The 13067-nt window shown below is 37.3% G+C and overlaps 2 protein-coding genes across 4 annotated transcripts; both read right to left on the bottom strand.

Moving 5' to 3' along the window:
* Positions 1 to 203: 203 nt before the first annotated feature.
* On the bottom strand, positions 204 to 1261 carry LOC140184805 (uncharacterized). Its single transcript, XM_072237984.1, has 2 exons — positions 1186 to 1261; positions 204 to 724 (listed from the first exon to the last, which is right to left on the bottom strand). The coding sequence occupies exons 1-2, from the start codon at positions 1259 to 1261 to the stop codon at positions 204 to 206; spliced, it is 597 nt and encodes a 198-aa protein (XP_072094085.1).
* A 4830-nt stretch (positions 1262 to 6091) lies between these two features.
* On the bottom strand, positions 6092 to 11148 carry LOC112800720 (U-box domain-containing protein 5). Of its 3 annotated transcripts, XM_025843091.3 has the most exons (7): positions 10969 to 11102; positions 10485 to 10719; positions 9744 to 9860; positions 9416 to 9601; positions 9074 to 9181; positions 7673 to 8835; positions 6092 to 7283 (listed from the first exon to the last, which is right to left on the bottom strand). In XM_025843091.3, exons 3-7 carry the CDS (start codon positions 9798 to 9800, stop codon positions 6542 to 6544), a joined length of 2256 nt encoding a protein of 751 aa, XP_025698876.1. In that variant the 5' UTR covers positions 9801 to 9860; positions 10485 to 10719; positions 10969 to 11102; the 3' UTR covers positions 6092 to 6541. The 3 variants fall into 3 exon arrangements, with proteins under 3 accessions (XP_025698876.1, XP_025698874.1, XP_072092781.1); XM_025843089.3 differs by having other exon boundaries at positions 10485 to 11148; XM_072236680.1 differs by having other exon boundaries at positions 9744 to 10375; positions 10485 to 11017.
* Between the last annotated feature and the right edge of the window lie 1919 nt (positions 11149 to 13067).

The raw sequence follows: 13067 nt of genomic DNA, 5'->3' as shown, positions 1-13067 counted from the left end.
AGTTAGTAATATTTGTAGATAGTACTCGGACGATTAGGGTAGAAAACAGATATATTAAATAATTGACAGTCATTGTATTATGAATTTAGTGATTGGAAGGGTGCGGGGTAGTGCGCTTCATTAAAACCTCTCCAGCAAAACCCAACTTAGGGACAAAATCTGGTAGTAGGAAAAATGGTGCATTACCGTGTCCTACTTATAGGCTAACTGTAATACAACTTTAAAGAATAAATGTTCCAATTATTTGGTAGTACTGTGCCATCAAGTGTTTGTATTTTGTATGATCCTTTCCCGATGACTTTGCAAACTTGAAATGGTCCTTCCCAATTGGCGCTTAGCTTTCCATGTCCTAGTGGCTTTCGCACGTCCTCTACTTTCCTGAGGACGAGGTTGCCCTCTACGAATATTCTTGGTTTTAGCTTCTTGTTGTATTTCCGAGCTATAGCTCGGTTTGTGGCGACTTGTTGTAGTGTTGATTTGTTTCGGTTTTCCTCAACGAGGTCAAGTTCAGTTCTTCTGTTTTGAATGTCGTCTCCTTCATTGATGTTCTTGGTCCGGGGAGATTGTAGTGAGATTTTAACGGGTAGCATGGCGTCACATCCATATACCAGCCTGAAAGGAGTTTCTTTTGTTGATGATTGTTCTGTTGTGTTATAACTCCAGAGTACCTGTGGGATGAGCTTAGCCCATTCTCCTTTGGAGTCTTCGAGTTTCTTCCTGAGCCCTGTAATATAATTTTATTGGCAATCTTAGCTAGGCCGTTAGTCTGTGGATGTTCTACAGATGAAAACTGTTGAACTATTTTGAAATTTTGTAAGAAATTTGTAAATTTTTTATCTATGAATTGTCTACCATTATCGGTTATAATGGAATGAGGAATACCAAATCGACAGAGTATGTTTTTCCATACAAAAGAAATCATTTTTTCGGAAGTTATTTTTGCCAATGGTATTGCTTCTATCCATTTTGTAAAATAGTCAATAGCAACAATTAAAAATTTGACCTGGCCTGGTGCAGGTGGAGAAGGTCCGATGATGTCCAGTCCCCACTTATTGAATGGCCAACTTACCTCGGACGAGTGTAACTGCTCGACTAGGATATGAATGACTGGTGCATGACGTTGGTAGTGGTCACAATGTTTAACCTTATACATGCAATCTTGTTGTAATGTTGGCCAGTAATAACCTGCTCGGAGGATCTTGGAAGTTAAGCTCTGTCCTCCTATGTGCGTTCCACAAATGCCTTCGTGAACTTCATCCATTGCCAACTTAGCTTCTGCCGTGTTTATGCATTTTAGAAGGGGTCTTGTAAGACCTCGCTTGTATAGTTTGGCGCCGAGTAAGGTGTAAAAACTGTCTCTTCTTTTAAATTTTCTTTTGTTTTGGACGCTATCAGGTATGTGACCTGTTTGTAGGTAGTGTATAAAGGGTTGTCACCAGTCTTCTTCCTGTGAAATACTCGAAATTGCTGTTAGTAAAACACTAGGTTCATCAAGTGTTAGTTGAGATAATATAGGTGTTTTAGTTTGACTTCTGGTTGTTGCTAATTTTGAAAGGATATCTGCTCTATCATTTTGTTCCCGAGGTATATGGGAAATTTCAAATTTTTGGAAGCTGTAGACAAGGTTATTAACAATGGCATTATATTTTTCCAATAGTGGGTCTTTTACCTGGAAGTTACTTGTTACCTACTGTACCACAAGTAAGGAGTCACATTTGACACGTAGTTGTGTTATGCCTATTGTGTGGGCTAGCTTCAGTCCTGCTATGAGTGATTCATATTCTGCTTGATTGTTGCTTGCTTGGAAGGTGAATTGTAGAGACTGTTCTAAAGCTATGTCATGTTCGTCCTCAAGCAGGATTCCTACTCCTGAACCTTTTTTGTTTGGGGCTCCATCAACATATAGTGTCCATGTGTCGTCTGTAGGATTAGATTCTTCTGAGGTGAGTTCTGCGATGAAATCGGCCAGTACTTGAGATTTTATTGCTCTTTGGCTTTGGTACTGGATGTCGTACTCAGATAGCACATTGACCATTTGATCAGTCTTCCAGCCAGCTCAGGCTTCGTTAATATTTGCCAAAGGGGTTGTTCTGTTCTGACAATGATGGTATGACTCTGGAAGTAGTGTTGCAAATGTCTGGCCGTTGTTACTAAGGCCAAGTCAAGCTTTTCTAGTTTTGGATATCTGACCTCTGCATGTTGGAGGGATTTGCTGACAAAGTATACTGGGTGTTGTTGCTTTCCTGTTTCTGTTATCAAGACAGAACTGATAGCATGGTTTGTGACAGATAAGTATAGATGTAACGGTTTACTAGGCTCTGGTGTTTAGAGTATAGGTGGTTCTGATAATATTGTTTTAAGCTCGGTGAATGCTTCCTCGCACTCGTTGGTCCACTCAAATATTTCTTGTTTTCTTAGGGTCTTGAAGAAGTGGTGTGATCGATGAGCTATACGAGGTAAAAATCTGGCCAGTGCTGCTAGCCGACCAGTTAGTTGCTGAACCTCTTTGACCGTCTTGGGGAACCTCATGTTTAGAATTGTTTGGCAAATTTCAGGGTTGGCTTCAATACCTTGGCAGGTGAGCATGAAGCCGAGGAATTTCCCTCCTTGCACTCCAAAAGTGCATTTTTCAGGATTGAGTTTCATGTTGTATATGCGGAGTTGTTGGAAGATTTCTTTTAAATCATCTCTATGGTTTGCAGCATGTAGTGATTTTGCCACCATGTCATCAACATAGACTTCTATGTTACGACCAATTTGTTTTGAAAATATTTTTTCCATCAGTCTTTGATAAGTTGCACCTGCATTATTGAGTCCGAAGGGCATGACCTTATAACAAAAATTTCCATTGTCAGTTATAAAAGCAGTCTTATCCTGGTCGGCCGAACATATTAGTATTTGGTTATAACCAGGATAGTTATCCATAAAACTTAAACATTGGAAATCGGAAGAACTGTCAACTAGTTTATCAATGCATGGGAGGGGCTATGCGTCCTTTGGACAGACCTTATTGAGGTCTGTATAGTCCACACACATCCTCCACTTACCATTATTTTTTCTTACCATTACCACGTTGGCTAACCAGGTAGAGTATCTGAGTTCTCGTATGAATTCGGCGTTAAGGAGCTTTTGAGCTATAGCTCAGATGGATAGATTGATATCCAACTTGTGACAAATGATGTTGGGATCTATTCCTGCCATGTCTGCTTGAGTTCATGCGAATATATCAACATTTTGCCTTAATAGCTCGGCCAGTTGTGCTCGTTCTTCGTTTCTTAATGCATTGCCTAGGTATGTGTATTTGCTTTCCTCAGATGTTAGTTGGACTTTTGCGAGGTCGTCTGTTGGCATTGATCGTTCTTGGTGATTGGTCCGAGGATCTAAGTCGGCCAGCGGGGGTAGTTGCTCTGAGTTGTGTATTGCTTGGACATATTGTTGCTCGGGTCATCCTAAGTATTCGTTCTTCAAGCTGGCGTTATAGCACTGTCTGGCTTCTTTTCTATCTCCATGGATTGTTACGACCTTGTTATCCTGCGAGGAAAACTTGACACACAAATGCACAGTGGAGATAATAGCATTGAATGCATTCAAATAGGGTCTGCCTAGAATTATGTTGTAAGGACTTTTGCAATCGACTATTAGGTATTGTATATCAATATTTTTGCAGTCAGGATAGTTTTCGAGTGTGGTCTGTAACCAGATATATCCTCGGATAGAAATTCGCTCACCTGAGAAACCTACCAGTTCTCCGGATGATGGTTGTAGGGCTTTTTCACATAGCTTCATCTTCTGAAACGTTGAGAAGAATAGTACGTCTGCGCTACTCCCCGGATCCATTAGGATTTTCTTGACCAATGGCTCTCCAACCTGCGCGGAGATAACAATGGGGTCATCGAGATTGCGGTCGGTTGCCTTATAGTTGTTGGGGAGAAATGATATCCCCGGTTTGTCTGGGTTGATAGGTTGAGACGAGGTTGATGCCGTCATGGTCATCATAGCTCGGTAGGATCTCTTTCTGGCCGAGTTTGTACATCCTCCACCTGCAAAACCACCAGAAATGCAATTTATTATTCTGCGAGGTGAATTAATATCACCGTCTACCTTTTTCCCTTTATCTCGGGGATTGTTAGTCATTTTGGGATATTGGACGAGGTCTTCTGTGTTTCGTATTCGTCCTCGGCTTTCGATATATTTGTCCAGTAGGCCTTGGTGGGCCAGCTTTTCGAGGAGAACTTTTGCTATTACACAATCATCTGTGGTATGTCTGTATTTCTGATGGAAAGTACAATATTTAGATTTGTCTACATATCGCTGGTCTTGGTATGTGCCAGCCCTGTTCGGAGGCTTGATGACTTTGGAATGCAGGATGTCTTTGATAATGTCTTCTCGTTTGGTATTGAGGGGGTGTAGCTATCAAATTTGGGTGTGATCTGAACGATCTTTAGTCTGTCTTGCTGCTTGAATGCTTGTTTCGTCTCTCATCCTCTTTGTTCGAGCTAGGCTTTTCTGCCTTTTGCAGTTCTTGGAATTCTTCGATCTCGATCTGGGTTGTTGCCTTTTCTCGGAATTCGGCTAGAGTGTTTGGCTTTACAATGACGACCATCTCCTGGAATTTCCCTGGGCAGAGGCCGCTTTTTAGGGCGTGGAGGTGGACTTCTGGGTTTAGGTTGGGTATTTCATTAGTCGCTTCAGCGAATCTGGTCATGTAGTCCTTCAAGCTTTCATTCGGCCCTTGCTTGCTAGTGCTCACGTAGTCGGAATTATGCACGTATATCTTGGATGCGGCGAAGTGGTTGATGAACTGGTCGGCCAATTCCTTGAAGTTCGAGATGGAGCCTTCTGGGAGGTTGGAGAACCAGATCAAGGCGGCTCTATCTAGGAAGGTGGGGAAAGTTCGACATAGGATTGGGTCGTGTTCTTTATTCATAAACATCATCGTATAGAATTTTGTGACATGGATGTTTGGATCGCTTATTCCTATATAGGGTTTTAAAGTCGTTGGTAGGGTGAAGTTTTTAGGCATTTCAAAGTTCATGATTTCCTTTGTGAAGGGGTTGGTTCTTTTGGTGGTTGTTTTTGGGGGACGAGGTATAGTGTGTTTCGCCTTCGATGTGTGTTCATCATTGTCATCTTTGTTTTCAGCGTTCTTGTGCTCCCTTCCTTTGCTTTGACTGTGCTGCCTCTGGCGTAGGAGTTCGGCCATTCTTTGATTTTTGGCCCTGAGGGTCTCATTGATGGCTACAAGCTCGGCGGGATTAGGGTTCGAGGGAGCGTGGCTATATTCGTCCGCCATGTGTTGTGACTTGCAAAAAAGATTATCGGGCACAAAAAGTAAAGAATTGTGGGGTTAGAAAATTCGGGCCCCATGGTGGGCGCCAAATGTTCCTGTGTGAATGAGTCTCTCCGAGGTATAACTCGTTCTATCAGTGCTTGAACTTGCTTTCCTTGGAGCGAAAGGGTGGAACGTCATCTTCCTGTGGAAGAGGCGGCGTTGGGCACCTACAAAGGGACTCCAATGCTCAAATAAATAAGAGTGTGAGAGTATTCATAGTAAAACAAAATGAACTGCGTACCTGTGACTTAGTTGGTCAACATTATATATTGGATTTTCTTATGACCGTTATTCATGTTTGTTACTGGTTTGACGGAGTCTCTTCATAGTGCTCCGATTTGTGAGGCTTGTGAGGTTTTGGTTAGCGAGATTTTCGAAAAAGTTTGGTTTTTTGAGTGAATCTGATTCCGAGGCCGTTGCAATAGATCCGTGTTCTAGGTAACTAGAATTAATAAATATTAAATAAAAAAAATTAACTATTTAAACTAATTTTTTATTATCTCTCTAACAGTAAAAACTTATCGTTGTCGCGATGACCAGATTAACCAAATTTATCAACGTTAGTAATTCTTAATAGGAGTCAATACAATTGGAAGTTACCTTTACAATTATCCATGTCAGAGATATATATTAGCCAATAATCAATAAACCACTAACCTGGCTTAGCATATAAATACAAGCCAGATTTGTCTCCACATTAACATCACTTCCAGTTAAACAAAATAATCAAATCAATAAAAGAAAGAGAACCACAGAATATTTTACCATGCAATAACCAAAAGCCTACAATAATTAGTATCTATTTTACATGGGTGCTGCAGATACAGCAAGTGTGATACATATACACAATAAGAATTACTAAGAAAGAAAAGAAAAAAAAGGGGGGGGGGGGGGGGGGGGTTTGTCAATTGGTCTCTAATATATCGACACTTGATTTCAGGGAAAAAGGGCAAAACTACCTGCTATCTTATCAACTAATAAACCCTGAATTGAAATGTCAAAAGAATACCTCAAAATCATAAGCAGAACTATACATCATCATACAACCTGCTGGTTAGGGTGCAAAATTAAACAGCAGACCCATTTCAAATGAATATGTAGAGCTAATAAATGCTACAGAATGCAAGAAAGACACAACTAATGTCAGAGACATATCCACAAGGCTCCATCTAACAAACATACATATCTGGAAAGCCGAAGAATTCAGTTTCATCTCTTGGTTTTTAAGAAGGGTAGTTTCTTCAGAAATTTTGATCCCTTTGATGATCTCCTCTCTTGAGGTTGGCTGTTTGAATCTCCGGAGGTGTTGTTGAGATTCGGTTCAAGGGAATCATCATCTTCCACATCTTCTACATCTTGCAGAAGACGGAGCAGTTCCAATGCAGTTGCCTGTCCTTTGTCGCTTCCATTCTTGGATATATAGAAAAGATGAGAGATAACATACTGACTCATAACCAATCTACAATAGTCCATGCGTTGAGAACATAGAGAAATTAGGACTTCAAGTGCATGTTCTTTTTCCTCATTGCTTCCTGTTTCGAGTATTTCAGCAACAGAAGCTATGAAACCCTTGGTTTCAACAGCAGAATTCCTACCCTCTTCAGTGTCACAAAGATTTTTCAATATAACTATACAGTATCTCAAAAGGGACCTGTCTTTGAAAAATGGAAGCAATGTTGGGATGCACTTGAGAGATAGCATGAGGGGACAAACTTCACCATTGAAGGATAAATTATACAATATTACAATGGCTTGTCGTTGGAACTCTTTGTTATCAGAATTAAGTATATTTAGAATAGAAGTGAGTGCATTGGATGCTGCTATTTTAGCTTTTCCATGCAAATAACTAGAGAGTTCTTCCATTACGGCAAGAGCTTCTCCTGTCACTTCTGAATCAAGAAAATTGGCCAACAGTGTGAATACATCTTCACTGAAATTACTCAGACCATTTCTGCATAAAATCACATAAAAAGTAAAAATGAATTTCCAGGTTAAAAGTAGCTGCACAGATAAAACAATCAAGCCAGCAATTTTAGTTCAAGAAGAAAAACTTTTTCTTTTGAAAAAAAAAAAAAAAAGAAATAAGAGAGGAAAATTCTGCAGGCTCTAAAGTGCAAACCAGCAAACATGTCGAGTTTGAATATTAAAAGGGCTATGCTTACAAGGAAAACTGCAAACAAGCTTTACTTCCTTTTAAAATCTATTGGCTGCTGTTTTAAAAGGATAAATATCAAATCATTTTGACACAGCTCAACAGAAAATTAAACTAGATGAATGTAACCAAATCAAAATAACTAGAAATGTAAGAAGAAAAAATGAGAAAGGGAAAAGAAATTGTGCCTGCAGTTGTTGACAAATTCCAACAGCAGCTGAGTTCCAGCTCTGAGAGCTTTTACATCATGCAGATCATAAGCACTGTTCAGAAATCTGATGAGTGGTTCAGTGAAATTCTGAGGTGATACAGAAGAAAAAGCTTGGTAATTGCTTTTCAAATTTTCTTTCACTTCTTCAATGACCTGGCATTGAGAATCCCATTGGAGATCATGCAGTTCGGACAAGAGCTGCAAATTTGCTTCACGCATCTGTTCTTGAGCTTGACGTTTGTGAGAATCATCATTAGTCATTATTGACCTCAAATTTGACTCACGAGTGGTCTTAGAATGCAAGACATCTGAATTGTAACTAGTATCCAATGATCCAAGAGACATGTTACTAAGATCCAGTGGCAAGTTAAAATCATTTATGTAACTTCCAAAACTCTTGATGGAAGTCATAGAAGCTTCCCAAGAGTGAAAACCTCCTACTAGCCTGTTTGGGTCAGAAATGGAGACTCCATTGTTTCTGCACCATTTTGATATTAAGTCCTTCATAGCAATATTAGGAGTCATTCCCATATGCACTAGTTTCTTTTTAGTTTTCGGGCATGTATCATTACCCTCATCAAACCACTTTTTTATCCACATCCTTTCATATGTAACACCAGATGCAATGACAACAGGATCATACATCAATCTTGACGATATTGGACACTTATACTCCTCAAGTGGTGTAGCTCTACCAAACTCATCAGTCTGAGTTCTATATTGGTCATAGTGCAAGCATGGATCAGACTCGGTTTGATGGCTTTGTTGAGAATGGTGACTAGAGTTCTCAGTGGCTATTGGTTCATCATTATGGGAATGGACCTTCTCCATTTCTTCTCCAATAATGTGATTTCCATGCTTGTCCAGTATATACCAAAGAAATTTCAAAATGGCCTTCTTTTTCTGGTCATTGGTTCCAATTTTATCTCGCAACTTCTTAATAGATCGTTTCTCTATTAAGATGGCCTTTTGGGATGTAATGTTAAGTCTTGGTGCTGCAAACTGAAGAGCTTTTACTGCAGAACCATCCATTGTATCTGTATCTTGCTCAAGCAACTCCTTAACAACCTTCCCAGCCTCTTCTTCGGCAGAGTCTAAGACAAATGTGGCACACTCAAGATCATCGATTATTCCAGAAACCTGCAAGCCAAGAGACATTTCAGTACCAATGAGAGTATTAAATTGATGTTTCGGCTTAAAAATATACAAATTAAAAAGGGTAGTACAGGAGGCTAATTAGATTTTTTTTTTCCCCTTCTAATAAAACTAGAGAATAAACTCTTCACATTGGGTGGATTGTCTGTAATCTTTAGATCTTATAAAACAAATTCACAAAATGCCTTTCAAAGAATTGAAATGGGAAGATGTCTTCACTAACCTCTGCAGCTAAAATAACTGGAACCATACCCTGAATCTGGATCAAGCTTTGCAATAATGATTTTCTTGCCTTTTGGCATCTTTGAAGTATTGCATTCCCTGTCAGAGCCTGAAAGGAACATTCAAGTCAATTAAACTCTGACACATGCACCCTCCTAGTATAATCCACTGATGATCAATATTTAATTAAGTCACTAATATTTTTCTTCATGTGATATTAACTGGGTAACGAATGGTGACCTTATTTCTCTGAGCAGTTTTTGATATTAACTGACTGAGTACTGATGCATGTCACAGAAAGCTATTTTTATTTTTTTCATCTTTTAAAAAAAGAGTTACATACCAGGTAGAGTTTGCTGCAATCAGAGCAATGCTGCAGTAGTAGTTTGGCTTTATCGATTGCATTGTTCAGCAAACACAGAGACTCTATTCCTGATGAGCTTCGAGGCCGAGCCTCCTCTATTGCTGGAAATATCCTCAAAACTCTTGCTAGTATTTTCATGAGTTCCACACACAGTTTACTATGCACCTGTTAAATTGAATTTATAAAAACAATGCTAAGTTCAAGCATCCAAGTATAGTTGCAAAAACCTAAAGGACAAGGATAGTCACTGAAGTACAATGTCTGAGAAAATCCACACGATATAGTCAAAGTGAATCACATATTTTACCTTGAAGGAGCGCGGATTTGGTAATGACTCCGCTTCTTCACCACTATCAGTTCCCATACTGGTAGGGTTCCTTGAACGTTCCGTTAATTTACACTTTGAACACCAAGTATGATTACTCTGAGAACAAACCACAGGTCAGACAGAAAAAATGGAAAAGCTATAAGCCTGACATTATAAAACTTGCCATAAAATGATCTTTTTAGAGTATATGTATAAGAAGTAATATGCATCTCAAGGAGAAATTCCACTAGTAATTATAACTGTTACTTTTACAAAAGTTTAGAAGAGATCAACCATCTGAAAAAGCCTCTATATTCAACAAAACACTTGCATGAAATATTCTCCTCATAGTTCTTACACAAAATTTAACAGGTTGCAGATTCAACCTGAAGTCTGCAATAAATTCAAATTAAGGGAAGAGGGACTAAACGGTAAAACATTCTGCATATGAGTTAAAGGAAAGGCAAGTTTGCCACCGTAGAAATTAAAAATTAACTTGTATGAAACAGATAGATTGATCCTCATCTATTCCATTTTATTTGTCACTGTCACTTTTTTCGATCAATGGAAATGGAAATAATTCATTAATCTAAAGACGTTCGAAGAAGTGACAGTGGTAAAGCTTCACAATCCTGCACAATTAGGGATAATGAACAGTATTTAAACCTAATTAAGGATGAAACGGAAGGTTTAAAGTAAATCGCAACAGCTCCATAGGAATAAAAGAGGAGATTTGGTTACCTTGAACTAAAACAGTAACTAAGCAAGCAACCTTCCTCCTTTGCTACCAGAGAAAGAAGAATTCCATGCTCCAAGCAATAACAAAAACACTACTAAGCAGAGAGTTGAAAGGAACAAGCAAGGAGTTTCCTTGCAGCAGTACCGTAGATAAGAAAGGTGAACAAGAAGCAACGGTTGAACGAAATTATGAGCGATCTGAAGAAGAAATAGAAGCGTGTGTCCGAGCTCATAATATCTAACAAGCAGAGATTAAAAACCCAAACACAAACCAAACTAAGTTGAATAGAAATAGAAAAAGTTGCTACAAATGAAGATATGAATAGGAGTCATAAAACAACAGCTCCACATACACCAAGAGCGTGCTATATTTCTATTCTATTAAGATAAGGGAAAGAAAGGTATGAGAAAAAAATGTTGCTTGGTGTAGGTAAAGTAGTTGGCCTCAGCTTCAGGGAAGGTGGTACAAAAAGATCGAGTGGTCAACCTGAGGATTCTTTTCCGCAACGAGTTGTATATTTAGCAGCAGTGTATCTCTGTCCATCATAATGTTGCCTTTTCCACCAAAGACCGAGTCGACCAACCCCGGCCCTAATACACAAGAAAACGATAACAATAGTCATCATCACTTTAATAGATACCACATTTAATTACAAAAATAATAAAAATTCGTACTAATTTTATAACTGTTTACCTAAAACATGCAGTCATCGCTAAAAATATTAAATAATTTGATGTATCTAAATAAACTATTTAATATAATACATATTTATATTTTAATTATTATTTTTAGATAAAAAATATTTTTTTATAAATAATTATTTATTAATTTTAATTTTATAATTATATTATATATTTATATAAAATATATGTTAAAAAATATATTTATATATAAATATATAATAATTAATTTAATGACTAATTTTTAATTTTGTTAATTTTAATATTCGTTGCTCGTCATCATTTCACCGTGTAGTGCTTTATAGGTGTTGTATAGTAACAGAAGATGCATGATTTGTAGTGGGTGATGATTGTGGAATGTGGAGCGTTGATGATGAGGACCGAGTAGGGGAAGTGGGTCCCATTGAAGCGTTGAAGAGTGGCTGCTTTTGTCTTGGTTGACTGGGACAAATATCTGACGTTTCTACCCGCAGACTCCCTTGAATACAATAATAAAACTACAATTAAGCTATTTGTTTCGTAATATTTATTTTCCCAAGGTCAAAATCCTAACTTAGCAGTGTTGAAATGTATAGGTATTACTGTATTAGTATCACTACCAGGGCTCCTATTATTGTATTCACTTTTTTTATCCATTTGATAAAGTTGTGCATTCATTAGGGTTGGGATAAGCAGTGGCGGATCCACGGGGACCTTGGCCATGGTCCCTCCCAAATTTTTTTAAAAAAAATAGTAAATAGTAATAATTAATAATATTAAATTTTTTTATATATAATATTAAAAAAATATAACTTACAAAATTTTATAAATTAAAAAAACTAAAAACTGCATTATGTATTAGATATTTGAATTATTGTTGCTCTTGTTAACAAATAGTCTATTCTAATAATTAATAAAAATGGTTCTATTATACTAGCCCAAGCCCATACTATTAATTAAAGTAACCCTAGTACATTTTTCAAATATTTGTTTCAAACTATCATAGGCATAGCGCCACTTTTCTCTCTCTTTTAGTGATTCCCAAACTTTTGGTCTTCTACTCTTCTCATTCTAATTTTCTTTCCATACCAAAACAAGACATATGAAGAAAAACCATTGAAGAGAAGTGAACAACAAAATATTAACCATTGAATGCACAACAAAGATTCAAAGAGGTATATTTCAATTTTTTTAAGTTAATGACAATGTCAAGTATTATTTACATTATTTATTTAAAATAATTAATTTATTTTTTTTATAATGGACAGTGTTCAAAGATTGAAGTGAGGACAAAACTCAATAGAATTATTTTTTTGTGAGACTTGGAACAAAAAATAATCAGGTAAATCAATAACTTTATTTTTGGTTATTATATATTTGTGTTTCTAAAATTATTTGTTATTGCTCAATAGGTTTAATATTTTTTTTAAGAAAATAATATATATGCAATTATTTTTGTTTTTTTTTTGTTAGATAGTTCAAGTTAAGTTAAAAATGTCAAAGATGAAAACAATTCACTCATTTTTCAAGAGAAAAAAGAGAATATATGATGAACAAAATTCAGCTTCAGATTCTTTGAGTAATGTTCAAAATATTATTGAACAACCTGTGACACAACTTGTTGAGCAAGATATTCAACCCCCTGCTTCCAAAATAGCAAGGACTGAAATAGATCAAGTTAATATTGATACATTGATGCGTGATCCCGGAAAGCGTCCGCAAATTTGGAATTATCCTATCAATCAACAAGATGAAATCCGTAGAGCATACATAAAGTTTGGACCATATCAATTTATTATGGATGAGTACCCTCTTTCTGGTCTAGAAAGTCATCCTCGTCGTTTCAAAGCTCATTGGTTTAAGAGTTTTTCTTGGCTAGAATATTCGCCAGAAGTGGATGCTGCATTTTGTCTTCCATGCTATTTA

This window comes from Arachis hypogaea, chromosome 5 (assembly GCF_003086295.3).
Source record: "Arachis hypogaea cultivar Tifrunner chromosome 5, arahy.Tifrunner.gnm2.J5K5, whole genome shotgun sequence".
NCBI lineage: Eukaryota > Viridiplantae > Streptophyta > Magnoliopsida > Fabales > Fabaceae > Arachis > Arachis hypogaea.
This window is presented reverse-complemented; position numbering and strand designations above follow the sequence as displayed.

Coding starts and splice junctions, on each gene's coding strand:
- LOC112800720 (XM_025843089.3), bottom strand. CDS start 9,800: ATGGGAACTGATAGTGGTGAAGAAGCGGAGTCATTACCAAATCCGCGC. Junction 9,602..9,743: donor CAAATCCGCGCTCCTTCAAG/GTAAAATATGTG, acceptor TCAATTTAACAG/GTGCATAGTAAACTGTGTGT. Junction 8,836..9,073: donor CAGTTATTTTAGCTGCAGAG/GTTAGTGAAGAC, acceptor CTTGGCTTGCAG/GTTTCTGGAATAATCGATGA.
- LOC140184805 (XM_072237984.1), bottom strand. CDS start 1,261: ATGGATGAAGTTCACGAAGGCATTTGTGGAACGCACATAGGAGGACAG. Junction 725..1,185: donor TTCCAAGATCCTCCGAGCAG/GTTATTACTGGC, acceptor ATTATATTACAG/GGCTCAGGAAGAAACTCGAA.